Raw genomic sequence first — 19,143 nt, forward strand, 5'->3', positions numbered from 1 at the left:
TGCTCACAGGAGTAGAAAACGCTTTCATTTTTATTTTTTGGCCATTCAGTTACAACGAGGACGGACCTGCGGGCTCTGCGGGGTTGGTTTATTTTTCTTTCGGGGTTGGTTTATTTTAATTCCTGAGGAAAAGATGACGGCGGGGCTACTCAGGGAGCAGCCCGGTGCCCGCCAGGGGCAGCCGAGAGCGGGGCTGCCGGTGACCGGCGGAAATGGCGGCGTCGCCCCCGTCGCCATCTCCCGCCCGCGGGCGCGTCATGGCGCCGCGCAAGCGTGTGGCCGGGCTCGCCTTCCCCATGCGCCTCCCTCCTCCTCCTCCTCCTTTTTCCCCTTCTTCTCCTCCTCCTCCTCCTCCTCTCGCTGCCTGCCGGCTCCTCCCTGCGCCACCCTCGGCCGGGCGGCGGCGACAGCGGCGGCTTGGACCGCCCGGAGCATCCGAAGGGACCGCGCCGCCTCACCCTCCCTCCGTCCTCTCGCCGCCCCCGCGGCCATGGAGCTGCCCGAGAGCCAGTGCAAGAAAGTGAAGCTGAGCAACAGGGTGCCGAGCTGGGTGAGAGGGCGGGCGCAGGGGGAGAAAAGGGAGGAAAGAAGGAGAAGAAGGAGCGGGAGAGCCGCTGGGGGTGATGTGGCAGCGGGGATGAGGGGCTGCCCCTGCACCGCGCCTCACCCGGGGCGGTGAGGGATGGGGATGGGGATGGGGAGGGGACGGTGGAGCCGGGACCCCAAACGGGGAGAGGAGACCCTTAATGGGGGGCAAGACCCTTAATGGGGGCAAGGAGAAGGGGGCTGCAGTTGTCGCTGCGGAGGAAGGAGGGCTCGGGAGGGCGATGTACAATGCGGGCTTTCATGAAGCCCCAGACTGAGGTCCTTTGTGCGGCGGGAGCTGTGTGGAAAAGCGTCGAGACAGGGCTTGGAAAAAAACCCCACAGCCAGAGCCTGCATTCTTGTGTGTGGGGATGCGGGCAGATCGGCTTACAGCCGACACCAAAATGAAGCTATTTAGGAGACACGGTGCAGGCCTTTACCGAGAACACTTAATACTTCTGGTGATGCAAGGCAGTAAGGAAAAAAAAAAAAGAGAAATAGATATATGATTATTTTCAAGCCATGCTGAGCTGAAGCAGACGAGATAAGGTCCGGAAGATGTTTGATACATAAGGAACAGTGCAGAACCATCTTTGAAGCCTTGCTGTAAGCCGTGCAGGCCACAGCTTTCTTACAAAAAGGCTAAGGAACGAGTCACAGCTGCCCCCTAAAAAATGGGGAAGCTGTTACCATACTAAAAGTCTTTCAGTAGAGACTGTGCCGTGCCAGCCCTCTTCCCGAGCCAGCGAGTTCAAACTTGCTTACAAAAGAGTATTTGGTAAATTATGTTCCCTCATTTTCTGTGAGGAAAAGGTGACATCAGGTGTCATGAAGAAGGTAGTGAAGTAAATCATTGCTGGGTGTAGGCGATGAAGTATCTCCAAAAGAAGTATCGTTTAATTTGTCAGAGGCAAAATCGTGATGGATTTGCCCAAACCAGGGAAGGGACACGTTTAAAAAAAAGTTGATTAACTGTTTGCTGAGCTCATTTGATGGTAGCCAGCCCTGCAGGATACGTGGCAAGCGGAGGAAGGCTTCCACCTCTTCCTTTTTCTTCAGAAGACCTCAGTTGAAGTGCTCTTTTTAATCCAGTAAATTTACTGGAAAAAAAATATCCTGCTGATTCACACGCTCCACAGAAAAATGTTCAAATGTTCTGGCATTTCTGACTCCGCATCTGTTCGTCTGAGAGCAGAGTCAAAGCGACCTATTACACCCCGATGGAGTCGGCAGCCGTGAGGGGAGCCAGCAGAGCTGTATCTCCCGAAATTTGGGCATCTGGTACTGTTCAAAATGCCCCTCTCTGTGGAACCCTCTGCGTGTTCGTCTGCTTGCCAAGCCCGCCTCTGAGCACAGCATACCCCGAATTACAGAGCAACACACAAGAGCACAATGGCAGCGTTTGTGGCTGGCTTGGCTGCAGGACTTGTGGAGCACATTCCCGAGCGTCGCTCTGGCTGCTGAGGTGCTAGGAATTACCTGTGAAACGAGGCAACAAGGACTTGCTCTGATTTTCCTTTCTGCCCGCATTGCTGGCTGTCAGTACTTCATTTTGGTCTCTTCCCTCTGCTAATGCCTCGGCTCCAGCGGTGGTGAGCAAGCGGCTTGTGGTATTGCTGCAGCAGTTTGCAAGTAAAGATAAAACTCCTCATAGTATGGTTATCACGGAGCTGCCTGTGTACCCAGTGCTTTAGAACAGTCTCTTCTTTCTGTCACTGATTTTTGAAACCGTCCCAGCCTTAGAACAGCTGGCAAAGAAAGCCTAGCGTAAATCAGGTCTGTGGAAGTGGCAGGAGAGCATGTGTTAGGCCAGTTGGGCACTGCTCTGTGCAAAAGTGCTCAGATAACCTTCCTGTATCAGCATCACTGTGGCAATCCGTGTTCTGGAGAGCAGTTATGAGGATAAAAGTAAGATTTTTTTTTGCTGTAAATCTAAGTGGGAGAAAACATAACGCTGGAAGCCATGGCAAAAAAAAAAAAATGGATTGATGACTTAAAGTTTCTTAATAACTATAAAAGTCTTGTCGTTTGGGTATCACATAAGGCTGGTCCTTTGTTTCTAAGCACAACTGTCCAACCCAAAGCACAAATTTCCAAGCCAGAATTGGAGGTGGTAATTACCAGAAGGCGTTATTGGCAGATCTTTTGGCCAACAGGTCCTGAAACCTCATCTAGGTAGGCGGACGGACAGACTTTCAGCTGTAGTGCAGTTGTTCTAGTTTTTATAGCAGTAGAATTGTATGTTAGAACTGTTTCCACTTTGTTTCTCCTTGCTTGTGTGTCGAGGTAGACAAAATAAATGGGAAGCGTTCAGTCTGCTTAAGTTGCTGCCTCTATATTAAAGCGAGTGGGTTGGAGGGAAGAAGGAAGATACCATTTGTCTGAGTGCTGGATAAATGCTATAAATGCCATAAAAATGCATTGTTATCAGGGAATCCCTGACTTGTAAGGGCGTACAGGTACAAATGCCCTAGAAAATATCGGGGATGATTGGGAAATGGAAAGGTGTTAGAGATAAGACTGCATTAATGGAGGTGGTGCTGAATGCCTCGCTATTGTTAGCGTATGGGAATTTTTAGCCTGGGGAATTCAGTGTCTTCTTAGAACAGAAGACTACAGAAATAGTGTGAGCTTCTTGGATACGTATGGTTTATATAGGAACTGTGCTTGTTCTTTACCCTGTTCTGATGTTTCCAGCCTCAAAGCCGATGGTCCGAAGTGGGTGTCGTAGCCCAGGGAGTCCCTGCGTGGCTTTGCTTCCTGCGCCAGAGGTCCTGCTTTGGGCAACGTTAACTTTGCTGCTGGGTGGCTGCTGGAGCATCGTTTCATAACTGCTCTGAAGTAATGAAAAATGAATGCAGTTAATGTCAGCATAGTGGTCTGTCCGTTAACTCTGAAACAATTAAGCAATGATCTCTCCTTTCTACTGTATTTTGGTCTTGGTGTTGCAATTTGGGCTTGGTCTTCTACATCTGCGTGGCTGATCAGAGTCCTTGTATCAAAGGGGTTTGGCATCGATAGCTGAAACTGGGCAAAACATCAAGAATAGGATCAGAAAAAAAAAAAATACAGTTCCTGCCTATCTTAGCAAGGCTTTGCATAGAGAAGTTGGCAGCGTTAATGCTTCCTTTTGATCCCCATCTTCTTTTTCTGCTCTGTTTCCGTAGTTCTTAGATGTCAGTGTTTATTTCCCTGGTCAACTGCCTGTAATGCTGAAAGGCTCCCCTTGTGCCGGAGACAGTGAGCTGCAGAGTCATCCTTCCTTGCTCGCTCGTCCTTACAGCTCTTCAGTGCACATCCGTGAAAGGCTTTTTATGTCAATACTCCTTTTTTTTATCCTTAGTACAAAGATACGAGCCTATTACGGCGCTTCAGATTTCATGCGAGAAACAAACCAGCATAGAGAGGGAGGAGAAAGGAAGGATGTCAGCCTTCCCAGCTGATGTTAGTTACAATGCAGCGCAGGGGACTGAAGCATTACTTTTCTTTACCGTGGTGGGCAGGGAAAATATTAAAATGCAGTTTTTAAAAGTAGTACAGAGACACTTAATGTGCAACACGGGGAGAAAGGAACAGATTTGTGGGCAAATCAGAGAGGAAATTCGAATGGATGTGGAAAAAAAAAAAAAAACAAAACAGATAAGTGGACCTCTGAGATTGATAACCTTTTTTCATTACCCTCTTTACAGAAAAACTCTGGTGTGTACTTTCAGTAGAGATTATTATAAGGGAAGTAATTAGGCTAAGAGGTCTAAAATAGCTTTTTTTTTAAAAAAAAAAAAAAAAAGAAAAAAAAAAAGTACTTGCTCATCAAATTGAGTTTTGCTGTTACTCATTGTCTTACATTTCGTTTCCTGTAGCAGTGGTTATCGAGTTCTCCAAGGTGAGCAGTGCTTTGCTCTAGTATCAGATGAAATGAGTGCTCTTTATTTCTGCTCTCGTTTTGGATGGCCATTACGTGGCATCAGCTGATACTCACCAACTTTTATGTACCGGAAATTTGAAGACTGGTTAAATAACTTCAGAGTACAACTGATGTCAGCCGCTGGTTTCTACTCCTACGTACCCCTCTGTGCCACAGCAGTGTCTGCAGTAAGTGTGTGTGTGTCAGGGACAGCAATAAAACTTCGGGTGTTGAGGATCGAGTGTGCAGTTTGCTTGGTGGTGGTGGTTGGTAGATGATCTGGTAGGAAAGTGAGCACGATGAAGAAACACTGCTATTATTTTTTTCCAGTAACAGAAAATGACTTGTTACATGGTTAATTCTAAAAGCTCTTTGCTTTTGGAGCATAAGGAGCATTTGGCTACAGCCTTGCCCAGCAGTGGGACCAGGCTGTTTCATTTCTGTGCATGAGCACGCGTGCTGAGTGGTGCTGCTGGGCATGGGAGTGTCTCTGAATGCATGCAATCTGTTTGGGCACTTCGAGATTAGTTTTTAGATGTCAGCTTCTTAAGTATTTCCTAATACATGTCCCACTGCTTATTGTCCCACCACTGAGCTTGCTGGCTGCGCTGTTGCACTCGTGTGCCTTCAGCTCCAGCAATCTGCTGGCCTCCTCGCTGATGCTGTGTGATGTCTCTCCCATCTAATTCCTTACTTAATGCCTTTCTGTGTTTACTTCTTAAACTCGTCTCTTTCTCATCATTTAACGAACTAACTCTGCCTGCTTCTTCAGGGCTTTGTGTGTTTTGTAAGGCTAGTGAAATGCCTGGCTCAGTTTCACTGCTGCTTTGCTGCTTCTGGAAAAGGAAGGAAACTGATGCCATTTACTGAGTACGGGCTGGAAGAAGTCTTGCTGGGTGAGGCACTTGACCTGTAAAGTATTTGTGTATGATAACAGAGGTAATCCTGTGCGTCAAAAGCAAGGCGGGTGCTGTTTGTTTGTTTTAAATGTAAATTTTTCTGTAGGATGCTTTCTTGGAAATTTTCTAGCTTTGGAAATCGTTCAAGTACAGGCAGAGCTCTTGGGTTAGGCAATCTGAGATACCTGGTGTCTGGGGGACACGTGGCTTGTTAGGAGTGTACTGCAGCTCTACTGAGACAGTGGCAGGGGAGCGGTGTTTGGAGACCATGGTGTGTTACAGGTGAATTAATGAGAGAGAAGGTTGCTATTAATGTCTTAGTTCATTACACACAGTGTCTTTCCTTTCAATTGAAGGGCAAGTCCCTAAATTCTTTTCCATGTCTTTAATTCCACAATTTTCGTTTGTTCACCACAATCTCCAGTTATAGGTAGCATGTTAATTGTTTCTACTGCAAGAAGCCTCTTTGATTTTTGGTTTTAGTTAGCTTTATTGCACTGACTTTATCTGCAAGCAGCATTGCAGGAGATAAGTTATTTGAAGATAACGCAATTGGTGAGTAAGTGCAGCCATAACCTGTGCAGGTGGTGGTTTCTTACAGCTTGATTTTCAGTTTTCCTTTAATTTTACGTGCTGGGCTGTCACCAATGAGATAGATCTGTTTTATTTAAAAATGTGAACATCTGTTCCTAGCTTGAGTTTCTTTCCATATCAGCTACAAGCCCAGCTGTGTACAGAAGCAGGGCCAGAATTGCTCATATTCATACATTCCTATCGAGTTATGGGTAAACTAGATTTTGAGATGCTGTTCTACAGAAGAATGATGCAACAGCGTTTCTTGAAATCATAAGCAGATAACACTTCTCTGTTAACCCTACTTTTATCTGTCATACAGCTCTCTGCTAGTACTTGATAGATGAATATCCTCCCTCCTTTTTTTGATTAAGTGCTTTCCTTTCCAGCCATCACTAATACAATAATGAAGGAGAAGATAATGCAAATACCTTGCAACTTGTTTGTGAGAGAAGTCAAAGCAGCATTACATAAGCAAACGATTCCACCCCCTCTTCATTTTTTTTTTTTTTTTGAAGATTTCTTTTCAGTTTGTTCGCTTGTTCGTACTTGGTCTGGTTATCTAAGGTCTTGATCTTTCACGAGCAAAGTTCATACAATCAGATACCAACGAAACTCAAGGGAATGTTGGGGCTGATCTTCCTGTTCCTTTGGCTTAGATTATGAAATGTGCTTGACAGCAATGTCATCTTATGTAAGATGATACGACAGCTTATTATGGTGAATAAATAGCTTTAAGAAAGTCTTAACTGGATTTTTTAAAACAGAATTTTATCGGGAAAACCACATCTTTGTAAGCATTTTCTTTAAAAAGTCACTTTAGGAATATTTTCTGTAAGGACTCGGAATATATCGTAACTGTCTTAATTTTGGAGACTGAAGATAGATAAAGGCAGAGTGGTTCAGAGGTGTGACTGCTGAACTGAAAGGTGGATCACATGCGTAGTTTGCAATGGAAGGGTGTCTTTTTATGAGTTAAAAGTGAGCCAATGTTTGGCTGCTTACGACTGAAACCTTCATTTCTGTGAGAGGAATCCACTTGCTCTCCTTAGATTTAAATGACCTGAATAGGAGTCAGGTCTAGCAGTTCCTCTCTCTCTCTTTGGCTGATTTTCTTCAGCTGGTTGTATATGAAAACAGTTGACTAGCCTGATAACCCAAGTTTCAGAGGAGGGGCACAAGGTATGTGGGTGTTTAACTTCCTTTGTGTCCTTTGACACTGCAGTAAATGGATTGGGCATTGGTTTTGCTTTCCATTCACAGGTCTCCAAGTCCTCCTTTGTGCCTGTGAATAAGGTTTGATATACTTTGCCACCTTATCTTATCAGAAGTTAAAGACCTAATCATCTGCTATTTCCACAGGGAATGCAGAGGGCAACCAACGTTACCTACCAAGCTCATCATGTCAGCAGAAATAAGAGAGGCCAGGTGGTTGGAACAAGAAGTGGTTTTCGAGGATGCACAGTCTGGTTAACAGGTACGGTTTGGGATTTCTCAGGATCCTTGTGTCTTGTTTTAGTTTGTCTTCTGAAAAGCTGCTTAGCTGTAGCTCTTTTTTTTTTTTTTTTCCCCAAAGTTGAATGTTCATGGCATCTGAGCCCTTGATGCAGTTTAATTATTATTTTTTAGGCTGACTATCAAGAAATTGCTCTGGGACAATAACTTGAGATTGCATTTTGTTCAGTGCTCTAGGAACGCTAAATTAATTGCTGTCCACTGATTAATTCTTAGAGTGCGTTGGAGTGTGTTTTTTTTAACCACGTTCTTGCTGTTCTTATTGTCCATTTCAACTGCTAATATATAAAACCTTTTTTATACGGTCTGCTTTTCTGAATCTTTTCTGTAAAGATCCCGTCTTTGTAATGTTCACGGCTTTGGGTTGAAATAACAATTTGTTGTAATCGTATGCCTTTGGACAGCAATTGCATGTTGTGACAAAGCATAGCAGGGCTTATTCTGAAGTCAGCGTGGTCTTTTCTCACTGAATTGTTTTGATCATAAAAAGAGAGTGTTAAGTAAATCCTGGAAGGTAGCTTTGTTTCATAAGTGTGACTTTTGTTTGTTTGTTCTCTGCTTCAAAGTTCTCTGAAGCATTAACACACTAACTTCGGAGTTCTTTAGTTATCCCAGAGAAAAAATGCAACCAAATTTCTTCTTTAATTAGTTTCTGCTGAAAAAGCTGAAACTGTGGTACATTTCCTTCAAGGTTCTCTCCTGTTGTCAGCAATTATGGTATAGTGGTGTAGGAAAGGTGTATTCAGAGATCAATTTTCAATTTTAAAGTAAGATTTATTTGAGAGTGGAACTATAATGCAATGCATGTCTTCTGCTGTGAAGTTAGAGGGTCATAGTGGGAAAAAAACTGAGAAATGTATCAAAAATACGGGAAAGTGTTACTTTCATGTGTAAAATAATGTAATACATGTTTTTTGAGTAAGTTATTTTAAAGGCTTACCAGCTCAAAGCTGATTTTTATAGATCATTGTTTAATGACCTTAACTTTTACATTCCGTTCCATGTTGGAAACCAGATGTTGCATGGAACACTGAACATTTCAGTGAATAGCAAGCTAGATGCAGGAACAAAATTACAAACCACAAACATGAGCTATGAGAAGGAAATGGTGAGTAGCTGCAATCTTAGTTTGGATGGCCACGCTTGTCTTCTAGGATGGGGGCTGCAAGTTGAGGGAGATGATTCTCCCCACATACTCTGCCCTTGTGCGACCCCTCCTGGAATACTGTATCCTGCTCTAAAAGGGCATGGTCTTGTTAGAGTGGCTCCAGAGGAGGGCCACAAAGTGATCAGAGGGCTGGAACACGCCTGTGAAGAAAGGCTGCGAGCACTGGGGTTGGTTAGCCTGGAGAGGAGAGGGCTCTAGGGAAATATTAGTGTAGCATTTCAGCTTAAAGGAGGCTTATAAGAAAGAAGGGGAGAGGCTTTTTACTAGGGCTTGTAGTGATAGGACAAGGGGTAATGATTTTAAAATAAAAAGGGGTAGAATCAGGTTAGATACAAGAGAAAACATCTTGACTGTGAGGGTGGTGATGCACTGGCACAGGCTGCCCTCAGAAGCTGGGGGTGCCCCATCCCTGGAGGTGCTCAGGGCCAGGCTGGATGGGGCCTTGAGCAACTTGCTGTAGTGGGGAGGTGTCCCTGCGCATGGCAGGGGGGTTGGAACTGGCTGGTTTGTAAGGTCCCTTCCAGCCCAAATCATTCCGACTCTAATTGCTGCCAAAAGAACATTGTTTTCTTCCCAGCCTTGCCCTACTTTCACCCCGCCCAGTCTGACCTTGAGCTGATTCAACTTGCTCAATCATCAGTGAACTTAACACGGCGCAATAAATAAGTACATAAATAAAAAAGATTAGCAAACTGAGTTGGTTAATGAGCGCCGGAGGTGGTAGAATAATAGAGGTAGGATGGTGAGAGTGAAGAGAGGCAAGAGAGCAGGACCTCCCCTTCTGGCAAGCTGTTTCTGGCCTAAGTCGCGACATCCAGCTTCATCATTTTTAGCTGTTGCTCTTTTCAAGCCAGACAAGTAAGCATTGACAATGGAAGCTTGAGTTGTCTGAGTGTAGATAATTTTTATAGATGATAAAACATTATTCACACCTTTGCAGTCTTTTTCGGAGACTGGAGTATGAGCTAAGCCATAAAGAAATCAGAGGTGGACAGGAGGCTCTCGTATTGGGCTTGACCTGGGATACACATTCTCATTTTCGATAGACTGCTCTGCATCTTGTGGGTATTAAATTGAGCAAAGGATGAACCAGTATCGTGACTCTTCATCTTTAAATTGCCCTAAACTATTACAGCTCTCAAGATTTGCTTTGCATTTTCTTACTAAGTGCTTGTTTAGTCTGATTGTCACCCTTTATTCTAAAGGTCTTTGAAGTAATACTAAACTGACTGTTGCTTTGAGTGATTTTTTTCTTTCTCTGAACACTAAAATAAATCTTAACCATCACTAATAAAAATAAAAGCAGCTTTATTCACTTAGTAGTGTTACTATTAGTATTTCTTTTTTTGTTTACCATTATCCTTACCATTTTTCTTACACAGAGGATTAAAGTTGTCTTATCAAGATTTGAGCTTGTGTCCCATTTAAGAATTGATTGCCCTGTATTAAGCTTAAGCACTCACTTCATATAAACTCCTAGATTCTAGTCTGGAAAATTACTTAAACACATCCCCAGCTTAAAGCAAGCTGTAGACTTAGTGCAAGCAAGAACATTCTTCATTGTTTGAAGGTTTGTTACGTAAGTTTCTGAACTGAAGGTTCATATTCAAATTGCCTTTGTTTGTTTTTGATGCATTCTGCTTAGTGGAGCATGACTGCTGTGTATGAGTCCTGAGAGACACACAGTTCTGCTCTGTGTGTGGTGATCTAATTCAGTGCTGTTACTCTGCAAGGAGTCAGAACAGTGTGGTTTGGTCTGAGCCCAGTCTGTTGACTGAAATTCACTTGACCATGAGAGCTTCCTCATCTAATGCAATTGTAACATCTCCTTAACTCTGTTTTGGGTTTCTGAATGTAGCTGGCTCAGGTGGAAACAACTGCCAGCCACAGCAGCACTGGGCAATAGGTACCACCTCTGTGAACAGCAATAGCTCTCAAGGCCACACTCTTCATCTTTTTCAAGTAGCACACTTAATTTTGTGCCTCGTTCTCCCTGTATCTGTTGTCTGTGTAACAGGCACTTAGCTTGTATTGAGGGTAAGCATCTCTGAAAGGCAGAACCAGGCATTGCACTTGTTGCTTTTTTTTTTTCTAGTGGTAGTAGTACATGTGCTACAGTTCACTCCAACTTGTTTTTATTCTTACAATACCTATTTTAATTCAATTTAATTCAATTTAATTCATTTTTTTTTAATTCAATTAGGTCTGTCAGGTGCTGGGAAGACTACAGTTAGCATGGCTCTGGAGGAGTATTTAGTATGCCATGGCATTCCATGCTACACATTGGACGGTGACAATATTCGCCAAGGCCTTAATAAGAATCTGGGCTTCACACCCGAAGATAGAGAAGAAAATGTCCGTCGGATTGCTGAGGTTGCTAAACTGTTTGCAGATGCTGGCTTGGTGTGCATCACTAGTTTCATCTCTCCATATACTCAGGTAAATGTGAAAACCCTCTTGATAGTGTGAGGGAAAATAAAAAATGTGAAATGTCACTCAGAATTTGAGTTACAAGAACCTGTCACTGAACTTAGCCAGGATAAAATGCTTGCTATTTTTTTTTTTTTTTTGACATTCATATTTTCTGGAGATGATTATTCAAACTCCAGAAACACTAAACTTAAGTATAGAAAGAAGTTGAGATTACTTCTGAAACCAGGACCATGTGAAGAACTGTGAAAAAAATGATTTAGCTGGTGGGGCATCAGTTGTTCAAATTGTTTCTTTTTTTCAGACTTGGAGAATTTGCTTATGTTTTACTATCAGTTTCTTTAAAATGAACTTCAGAAGCAGAAAAGCAATACCAATGTTATGTGGATTCAATCTTAGTATTTTTTTTTCCTGTTTCCTTTCAGGATCGTAATAATGCCAGGCGAATTCATGAAGGGGCAAGTTTGCCTTTTTTTGAAGTCTTTGTAGATGCTCCGTTGCATGTCTGTGAACAGAGAGATGTTAAGGGGCTCTATAAGAAAGCCAGAGCTGGAGAAATTAAAGGTGAACCTAAATGTAGTTGTGTCCTTTCTGCATAGGTGAAATGTTGTAACTGGACTACACGTAAGTGTGTGAGCTCGAGTTTGTGAGTGTGTCACTTTTCCAAATGGCTGAACTGTGGATAGGACCGAGCAGAAAATTGGGATCAAATTCTGCCTGGGGCAGCTGACCATTATAAATGCATAGGACAGTAATGGGGCAAAAATGCCTGTCTTCATGTGGGAACTGTGTAATCTGCTGATCTGCTCAAGGCTTCTCGATTGCAAGCTCTTAGAATTGAGGAACAGTCTTACCTGCTTTGCATGCCTAAAAAGAGCCTGATACTTCTCTTAAGTCTTTAAAGAACTGTATTAATATGAATTACCCACTTTGCCTTCCAAAATGTAGTGTCACCATCTTTCTGTAAAGAGACTAACTTGTTTATTTTGAAATCAAGGTTCAGTGCTAGTGCCCATGGGTATAATTTTCTGTCCCCAGACTTAGTTAAGACTCTGAAGTACAGCCTGCAATTACTTCAGACAAACAAACGAACAAAAGCAACCTCGCCCTACAAAACAATTAAAAGCTTGATCACTTGTTGAAAATACTGTTTAAAGAGCTCTTAGCTCTGTATTATTTTAGGTAGAAGAGATTGATAACATTTTTCACCTCTATTAAGAAGCAAAGTAATTTTTAAAGGTTTCACTTTCATGGGTTGAGTTTGCTCATGCTCTAATGATGACATCGCTATTAATCAAGACTGACACAAAATTCAAGAAACCTAAGGCACTCCAGATGACTTGGTTGAAGCTCAGTGCTTCTACCAAATATGCAGTGAAGAATGGGCAATAAATGCAGCTGAAGTCAGGTTTGCTCAGAATCATAGCAAGATGTCTTGCGTGGGAAAGGTGCGAGGATATTGTACTGTACAGAATCCTTGTTTGTGCAACACAGAAATTTGTTAATTTTACAAAGCGCACAAGGGAATTTTGTAACTTCAGAAGTGGTAGTGAGGTATTCAGTGCCTACAAGGGAATCTAGCAGTGACTGTTTCTTACGAACTACTTGATATGAAGGCTTGAAATTAAATGGACATGCCTGTTAATTACAACTTCTGTTGTCTTCCTTTTCTCTAAGAATGGTAATGTGACAGTTTTTTTTTTCTCCTATTCCCATTCCTTAGTCATTAGGTACTCTTAAAGTATACAGGTTTTGGAACAGACACTGGCCTTTCTTTTTCACATTAGGTACTGCAGCAATTGGTATTTTTCACAGATGTGGAACAAAGCTACTAATTTAGAGAATATTTAAGTCTGAAGTGCAAAACTCGAATTGCAGTGTTTGCATTTACAAGTATGGAGAATGCAGGTGTCCAGTTAATAGAGCCCAGCCGATGTCTCTGCTGGAGATGAGATCTGTAGCACCGCATGCTTTGACACTGAGCTTAACTTTCCTTGCTTCTTGTTCGGGCATGGTTGGTTAGAATCTCCTCTGTTTCAACGCAGATTGCTAGCCAGCTAGGCCAGAACAGGTGTCACCAGGTGTCACCACACTTACAAAGTCTGTGAAAATAGTCCTTATAACCATAAGGGTCACACGTGTATACCTAAGTAGCTATCTTACAATGGGTATGTGAGCTAAAGTAACGTAGTAGATGATGCAGTTCCCTACTCTTCAAGGTATTGCTGGCATGAGTGTAAGTTTGAATATGTACTCATTCAAAATCAGGCTTTGTGTTCACATGCAAAAAAAAAATAAAAAAAAATCATGGCTACTAATGAAGGACAGCTACTGGATGTGTATCTACTATCTCTGTGTTGAAGTGCATAGCTCTTTTGTCAGTGCTACCTTTTTTATTCACAGAGTAAATCAAATACCAATAAACATATACAATGTACATGCTGCAGAATGCTGAAGTTAGATGCAGTCATGTGGTAGGATTAGCAAATAGCCCAATGAAGAAAAAGGGAGGTGATTCCCCTAAGCAATCATCTGTTAAGGAAAGTAACCCTTTGTGCTCATGCCTTGTTAATGTCCTGAAAACTGTTCCGTGAACAACCTTAAAATGCAGTCATCTTTTGGAAGAAGTCATTTAAGATTTTTGTCTTCTGTTCTCTAGGCTTTACTGGAATTGACTCTGAGTATGAAAAACCAGAAGCCCCAGAGCTTGTGCTGAAAACTGATTCTTGTGACGTGAATGATTGCATACAACAAGTTGTGGAACTTCTTCAGGAGAGGGTGAGCAGCAATGCAGCTGTGTCTTAGTAGCTTTTACAAAGCATTGATGCATGAAATCTGAATGTATGTACTGGGAAACTCAATTTTTGAGTTAAAGACTTAGTGTTTTTAAATTCTAGCTTTTAAAATTGTCCTGCTTTCAACCTAAATATTGCAACAACGTTGGTCTCCAAGTGAATTATCTTTGGACAAGTAAAAAAATTCATTTATATTCACTGTCATAACTGATAACTTTAAGGGAGAGAAGTTGTCTAAGTTGTTACAGAACCAGCAGTGACTGTCAACTTTTAAATTGCTTTCTAGCTTTTGTAAATCTCATTTTTTTTACTTGGTCTCTAAAGCATATTTATTAGTACGTACTGCAAACATGAAGAGACAGGGATGCAGTACCACAGTAATCTGAGCTGACGGGCTGCTGTGATTGTCTGGCCTTCCTTCACATTATTTTTTTTTTTTATAGTGGTAAAAGTGATCTTGCAGTTGGGTAGCAACTGCTTCAGGAAGCTGATCTTCCTGATAAGGCTGAGTTAATGGTTTATGGCTTCTGAAAAAGCAGGTCTGTTTCCTCCCTCACGCAATCTACACCATCCCTTCTGAAGCTCTAGTGTTACTCCTGTTGTCTGGGAAGTGGATTCAGTTCATTACCCAACCTGAAAAACAAACACAAGCCCCAAAAGTGGTGGCAGTCGTCATGAGAAGGCTTTATAGTCTTGAAACTGTACCCCAGTCTTTTTTTATTGTCTTTAGGTGGTGGTGTTTGTTTAATCACCTACACTAGTTCATTGCAGAGTTGCATGAGACGTGATGACTCAACGATCCAGAGGAGGTAGTAGGATGTGGTCAGGAAGAAGGAGGCCAGTGGCATTTCGAGAATGGACAAAGTAACTACTGTCTTCAGTTCTCAGCTTCGATCTGTCAGCAGTTCATATCCTAACTGAGATGTTCCTTATATATGTCCTGAACTGCTGATATTCTCATCCTAATGTTTTTAAGCTGTATTAAGCAGCAGTGTTACCTAATACGCTAATAAGCTGGCTTCTACAGACAGTGTCAAAGTCTTCAAATTGAAAACAGAGCTTAAGGATGGTGACGGGTGAATTTTATTTCTGGTGTGGGATGGAATTTTATATGCCGTTCTGCCTTCCCTGATAGAGTATGGTAATCACTCGGAGAAGGATCAACATGTCAGGGTAACGAGTTCTGCCCTCTGGCTTTGATTTGCCTCTTTTCCTTAGTCTTCACCTCGATAGGAAGGAGTTTGCTAATGTCTGTGCGGAAGGAGTTTGTCTCCTTACGTTCTTACCTGTAGTCAGTGAGTAGCAGGATGACATTTCAGGCCATTATTTTAATTTAGAAGCTCTGACAGACAGTTCCTCATGCTCTTTGTAAGGTGGATGTACGGGGAACTGGAGGTGTATACAGTAGCTCGAGTAAAGCTCCGCCAAGTAGTGAAGCTGGTACAAGCAAAAAGACCTCCATCATATAGCCAGCGCTGAGTTCACTGTGGCTTTCTGTTGCCAGTACACCTTCAGAGAGATTTATTTTTTTCTAAATTTTCAAGAAAACTCTATTAACAGTTCACTGCTTGATCAAGGTTGCTCAGGAGACCTGACACAGGAGAAAAACCACAGCAGAGTGCTAGACTTGTACCCTAATACTCATCTGAATGTTTTTTTGGAGGAAAAAAGGAGAGAGCTTTATAAGACCTATCTATGGGAGGTGGCAACTCCTTATTGTGGGAAGCCCTGAGCCTCCTGTTCAGAAGACCAGTTCAGATTTCACAATTCTAGAAAGCTGTGTGCCAACAAGCAACTCTGGCATTAATACATTTGGTACACAATGCTGAATGCTGGCTTCTGGCCCAGGCAGCTTTGCTCTGTCCTTTGATTAAAGCACATCTTAACATTTTTTTCTTTGTAGAGAATAGTACAATGACTGGCAAGATGTCTTGGTGGTTGCTTACTTTAGGGAGACAATGAAACCAAGGCATGGCTGAACAGGCCATATATAACCCAGTGATATCTTAAATATAATTCTGGTAGGTTTCCCTTAGCTGGAAAAACCTGCGGTTTTGTTCCTTACTAATCGCACTGGATTATTGAGAAAAGAACTGTAAGACAGCAGCATTACAAATATATATTTTTTTAATAGCTGTGAAATATACTGTAAGGAAGTCCTCTTGATGTTGGTAATCCTTGAGTTTCAAGGGCTCTTCTTCTATTAGTTCAGAAAATAATGGTAGTAAAAGACAGCACAGCTGAAAAAATGTGTGTATGTTGAGATAGATGCAGACAGATGGGGATATACATAGATATATATTAAGAATATGAAGCATTTATTATTTCATGAGAAATGGAAACTTGGTTCTGTCGTGGTTTAACCCGGCCGGCAGCTAAACACCACGCAGCCGTTCGCTCACCCTCCGCCCTCCCTCTCTGGGACGGGGGAGAGAAATGGAAATTGAAGCCCGTGAGTTGAGATAAAGACAGTTTAATAAGACAGGAAAATAATAATAATAATAATACAATGATGATAATAGTACCACTACTACTAATGTGTACAAACAAGTGATGCACAATGCAATTGCTCACCACTCGCTGACCGATGCCCAGCCTAACCCCGAGCAGTCCGGCCTCCTCCCCAGGCTAGCCACCCCTATATATTGTTTAGCATGACCCCAGATGGTATGGAATACCCCTTTGGCTAGTTTGGGTCACCTGTCCTGGGTCTGTCCCCTCCCAGCTCTTGCTGCACCCCCAGCCTGCCCGTTGGCAGGACAGAGCAAGAAGCTGAGATGTCCTTGGCTTGGTGTAAGCACTGCTCTGCAACAATTAAAACATTGGGGTGTCATCAGCACTCTTCTCATCCTAAGCCAAAACACAGCATTCTACCAGCTATTAGGAAGAAAATCAACTCTGTTCTAACTGAAATCAGGACAGTTCCTAAAACTTCTTCATAATATTTTGCAAAGAACTCGCAAACAAATGTATCAGGTATTCTCCAGAAATATGTTCAGTGCTTTATGGAAGAGAAGGGAGGAAACTGCACGGAGGAGTAATAAGCAGCTGTTGAGTCTGGAAAGCTCTTGTGTGGTGTAACTCAGTTTTGAGGGGCACCTGGATAGTTTTTTTTTTTTTTTTTTTTTTTTTTGCATGTGAATGCAATAAATAAAACACTTCAAAGTTCTTTTCAGGGACCTAGCGTGTGAGGTACTGTATCTGCTAAAGCTGCTGAGCCTGAGTCGCATGAGAAGTTCCTTTCAATACTGAATGAATGAGTCCTTGCTCAATCCATAGTCAGAAAGGCATGTGTGGTTTTGGGCTTGATAAGTTTGGCTCTTAGTCTGCTGATACCATCCAATATGCTGTCAAGCAAGCCTACTGCAGATATTTGGCTATGGAGATTTCATTGTTTTAGCTGTTTTTTCCTGTCAACAAATGTAGCTGATCTCGCTAATGACACAAAGCTCATATTCCTCAGTAATGAAATCGGTTCAATATTTAACCAGGGAAATGCTTTCTCAAGAAGTTACTTCTCAGAAATGCCACCTTTATTGTTAAGGAAGTGCCAAAGGCATATAAGGAAAGAGTTGCATTTCTAGTACCTACCTTTCATTGTACTGAGGAAAAGTGGCTTTTAACTACTTTTGTACAGAAGTCCCATTCTTAGGGGCATAATATTACAGCAGCTCTGCAAATAACACAAAAGAAACCCACAAATGTTGGGAATTAGATTATATACTTAGATCAATCCATTGTGAGTGCATGTATAAACCTTCCCTCTCTTATTCCATCTACCACCAAATTACAGCCAAAGGTTGAGTTCCTATCTAAGCCTGGGAACATTTTCTTCTGAGGTTCAACATCATACTTGCATTTAGGGAGGTGGTCCTCCTGGTCTTTGAAAGCATTGATTTTGTAACTATATTCACACAGTTCCTTACAAGTGTATTCAAAATCTGTATTTTGGAGCAGCGAGAATTTCAAGCAAAATAGAAATTGAGGGTGGCAGTTCCTGGCAAGCTCCTGGCAAGTATGTAGAAATGGATTCTGCTGTTCTGTATAATCTGCATATATATTTTTTTCCCTCAATTATACTGCACAGTTACCATCACTGTAACCATAGTGATTCTTTATGGATCTAGGTCCTCAGTGTTACCTAGTTCCTTCCTGGCTTATCAAAACTGTGATTAACAATACTGTGTGATCACCTTGGTTATAAGCTCGAATTGCAGCAGGCCCCAAACCCGTCTTTCAATGTTTTTTTGAGAAGCCTACCAACATGGGAGATAAGTATTTTTAATATCTGTACCATTGATGCAGTACAAGCATTGCAGGTCTTTGACCTTCTTTTTCATTGGCTATAAATTACTCCCTCAGTAGGGTATAATCAACTGTCAAATGCACTCATCTGCTGGCTGGGTATTGAATCATTGTTTTACATGCAACCTTGTTTTCTGGCTCCTTCTTTCAAAATGGCTTCAGCAGAAAATTTGTAGGAATGCAGCTGTTTACTTATTTGTTTGAGCACAGTGTCCAAACCCAATGCTTACACCGAAGGGTGATTGAGTGGGACCAACTGGGATTTGTAAGACCAAGCGTAGACAACGAGGATTTTATTTGCAACATCACAAACTATTTAGAAGTGTTTTTGCAGCTGCCTGTGCAGCAAAGAAGGCCGATGGCATACCATACCGTATCAGCAAAAGCAGGTTGAGGGAAGTGATTAGAACAAGCGGCCCTGAGAATTTGTGGATGCTCCATCCTTGGAGCTACTTCAAACTTGATTAGCCAAGTCTCTGAGCAGCGGACAGCAACTGGTTCAGTTCTGAGCAGGAAACTGGACTAGATGACCTCCAGAGGTCCCCCTGTGATTCTGTGATAAGGCTCATCGTTACGTCGTGGGAGAAGCTGGGGAAAAAGCAAGTGCTGCATAAAGGCCGTGCAAGACTGTACTAGTAGTTTTATACTTACAGTAAGTATGTAAGCCAGAATGAGCAGAAAACTTCATAAGCTTTTAAGTATAACCAAAAAAAAAAAAAAAACCACCACCAAAAAAAACCACCAAAACCTCAGCATTAAATTTCAGTAATTCCCACATCAGTATACCACTGATTTCTTCTCATTGCTTAGAGAATTAAGGAGGACTTGTGTGTTTTAAGTTAGGGATTTCCTGCTTTTGAGGTTATGTGTGCTGGAGTTATGATAGTTGTCTTTTGAAAATATACTGCTGAATGGTATTACAGAAATGGATATCACCAGCTCAGATTGTTTTTTGTTTGGTGGTTTGTT

The 19,143-nt window shown here is 42.2% G+C and overlaps 1 protein-coding gene across 2 annotated transcripts in view; it reads left to right on the top strand.

Moving 5' to 3' along the window:
* Nucleotides 1-256: 256 nt before the first annotated feature.
* The window catches only part of PAPSS1 (3'-phosphoadenosine 5'-phosphosulfate synthase 1), a 43,465-nt gene continuing 24,578 nt past the window's right edge, over nucleotides 257-19,143 (top strand). The window contains exons 1-5 of one of the 2 annotated variants that reach the window (XM_005019823.6): nucleotides 257-550; nucleotides 7,324-7,438; nucleotides 10,848-11,083; nucleotides 11,500-11,638; nucleotides 13,734-13,852. In XM_005019823.6, the coding sequence (XP_005019880.1) occupies nucleotides 491-550; nucleotides 7,324-7,438; nucleotides 10,848-11,083; nucleotides 11,500-11,638; nucleotides 13,734-13,852 (669 nt within the window). In that variant the 5' untranslated portion in view covers nucleotides 257-490. Of the gene's footprint in view, nucleotides 551-4,557; nucleotides 4,678-7,323; nucleotides 7,439-10,847; nucleotides 11,084-11,499; nucleotides 11,639-13,733; nucleotides 13,853-19,143 lie in introns of those variants that run through there. The other variant, XM_005019822.6, reaches the window with a different exon arrangement.

The sequence above is a fragment of the Anas platyrhynchos genome, chromosome 4, assembly GCF_047663525.1.
Source record: "Anas platyrhynchos isolate ZD024472 breed Pekin duck chromosome 4, IASCAAS_PekinDuck_T2T, whole genome shotgun sequence".
Taxonomy (NCBI): domain Eukaryota; kingdom Metazoa; phylum Chordata; class Aves; order Anseriformes; family Anatidae; genus Anas; species Anas platyrhynchos.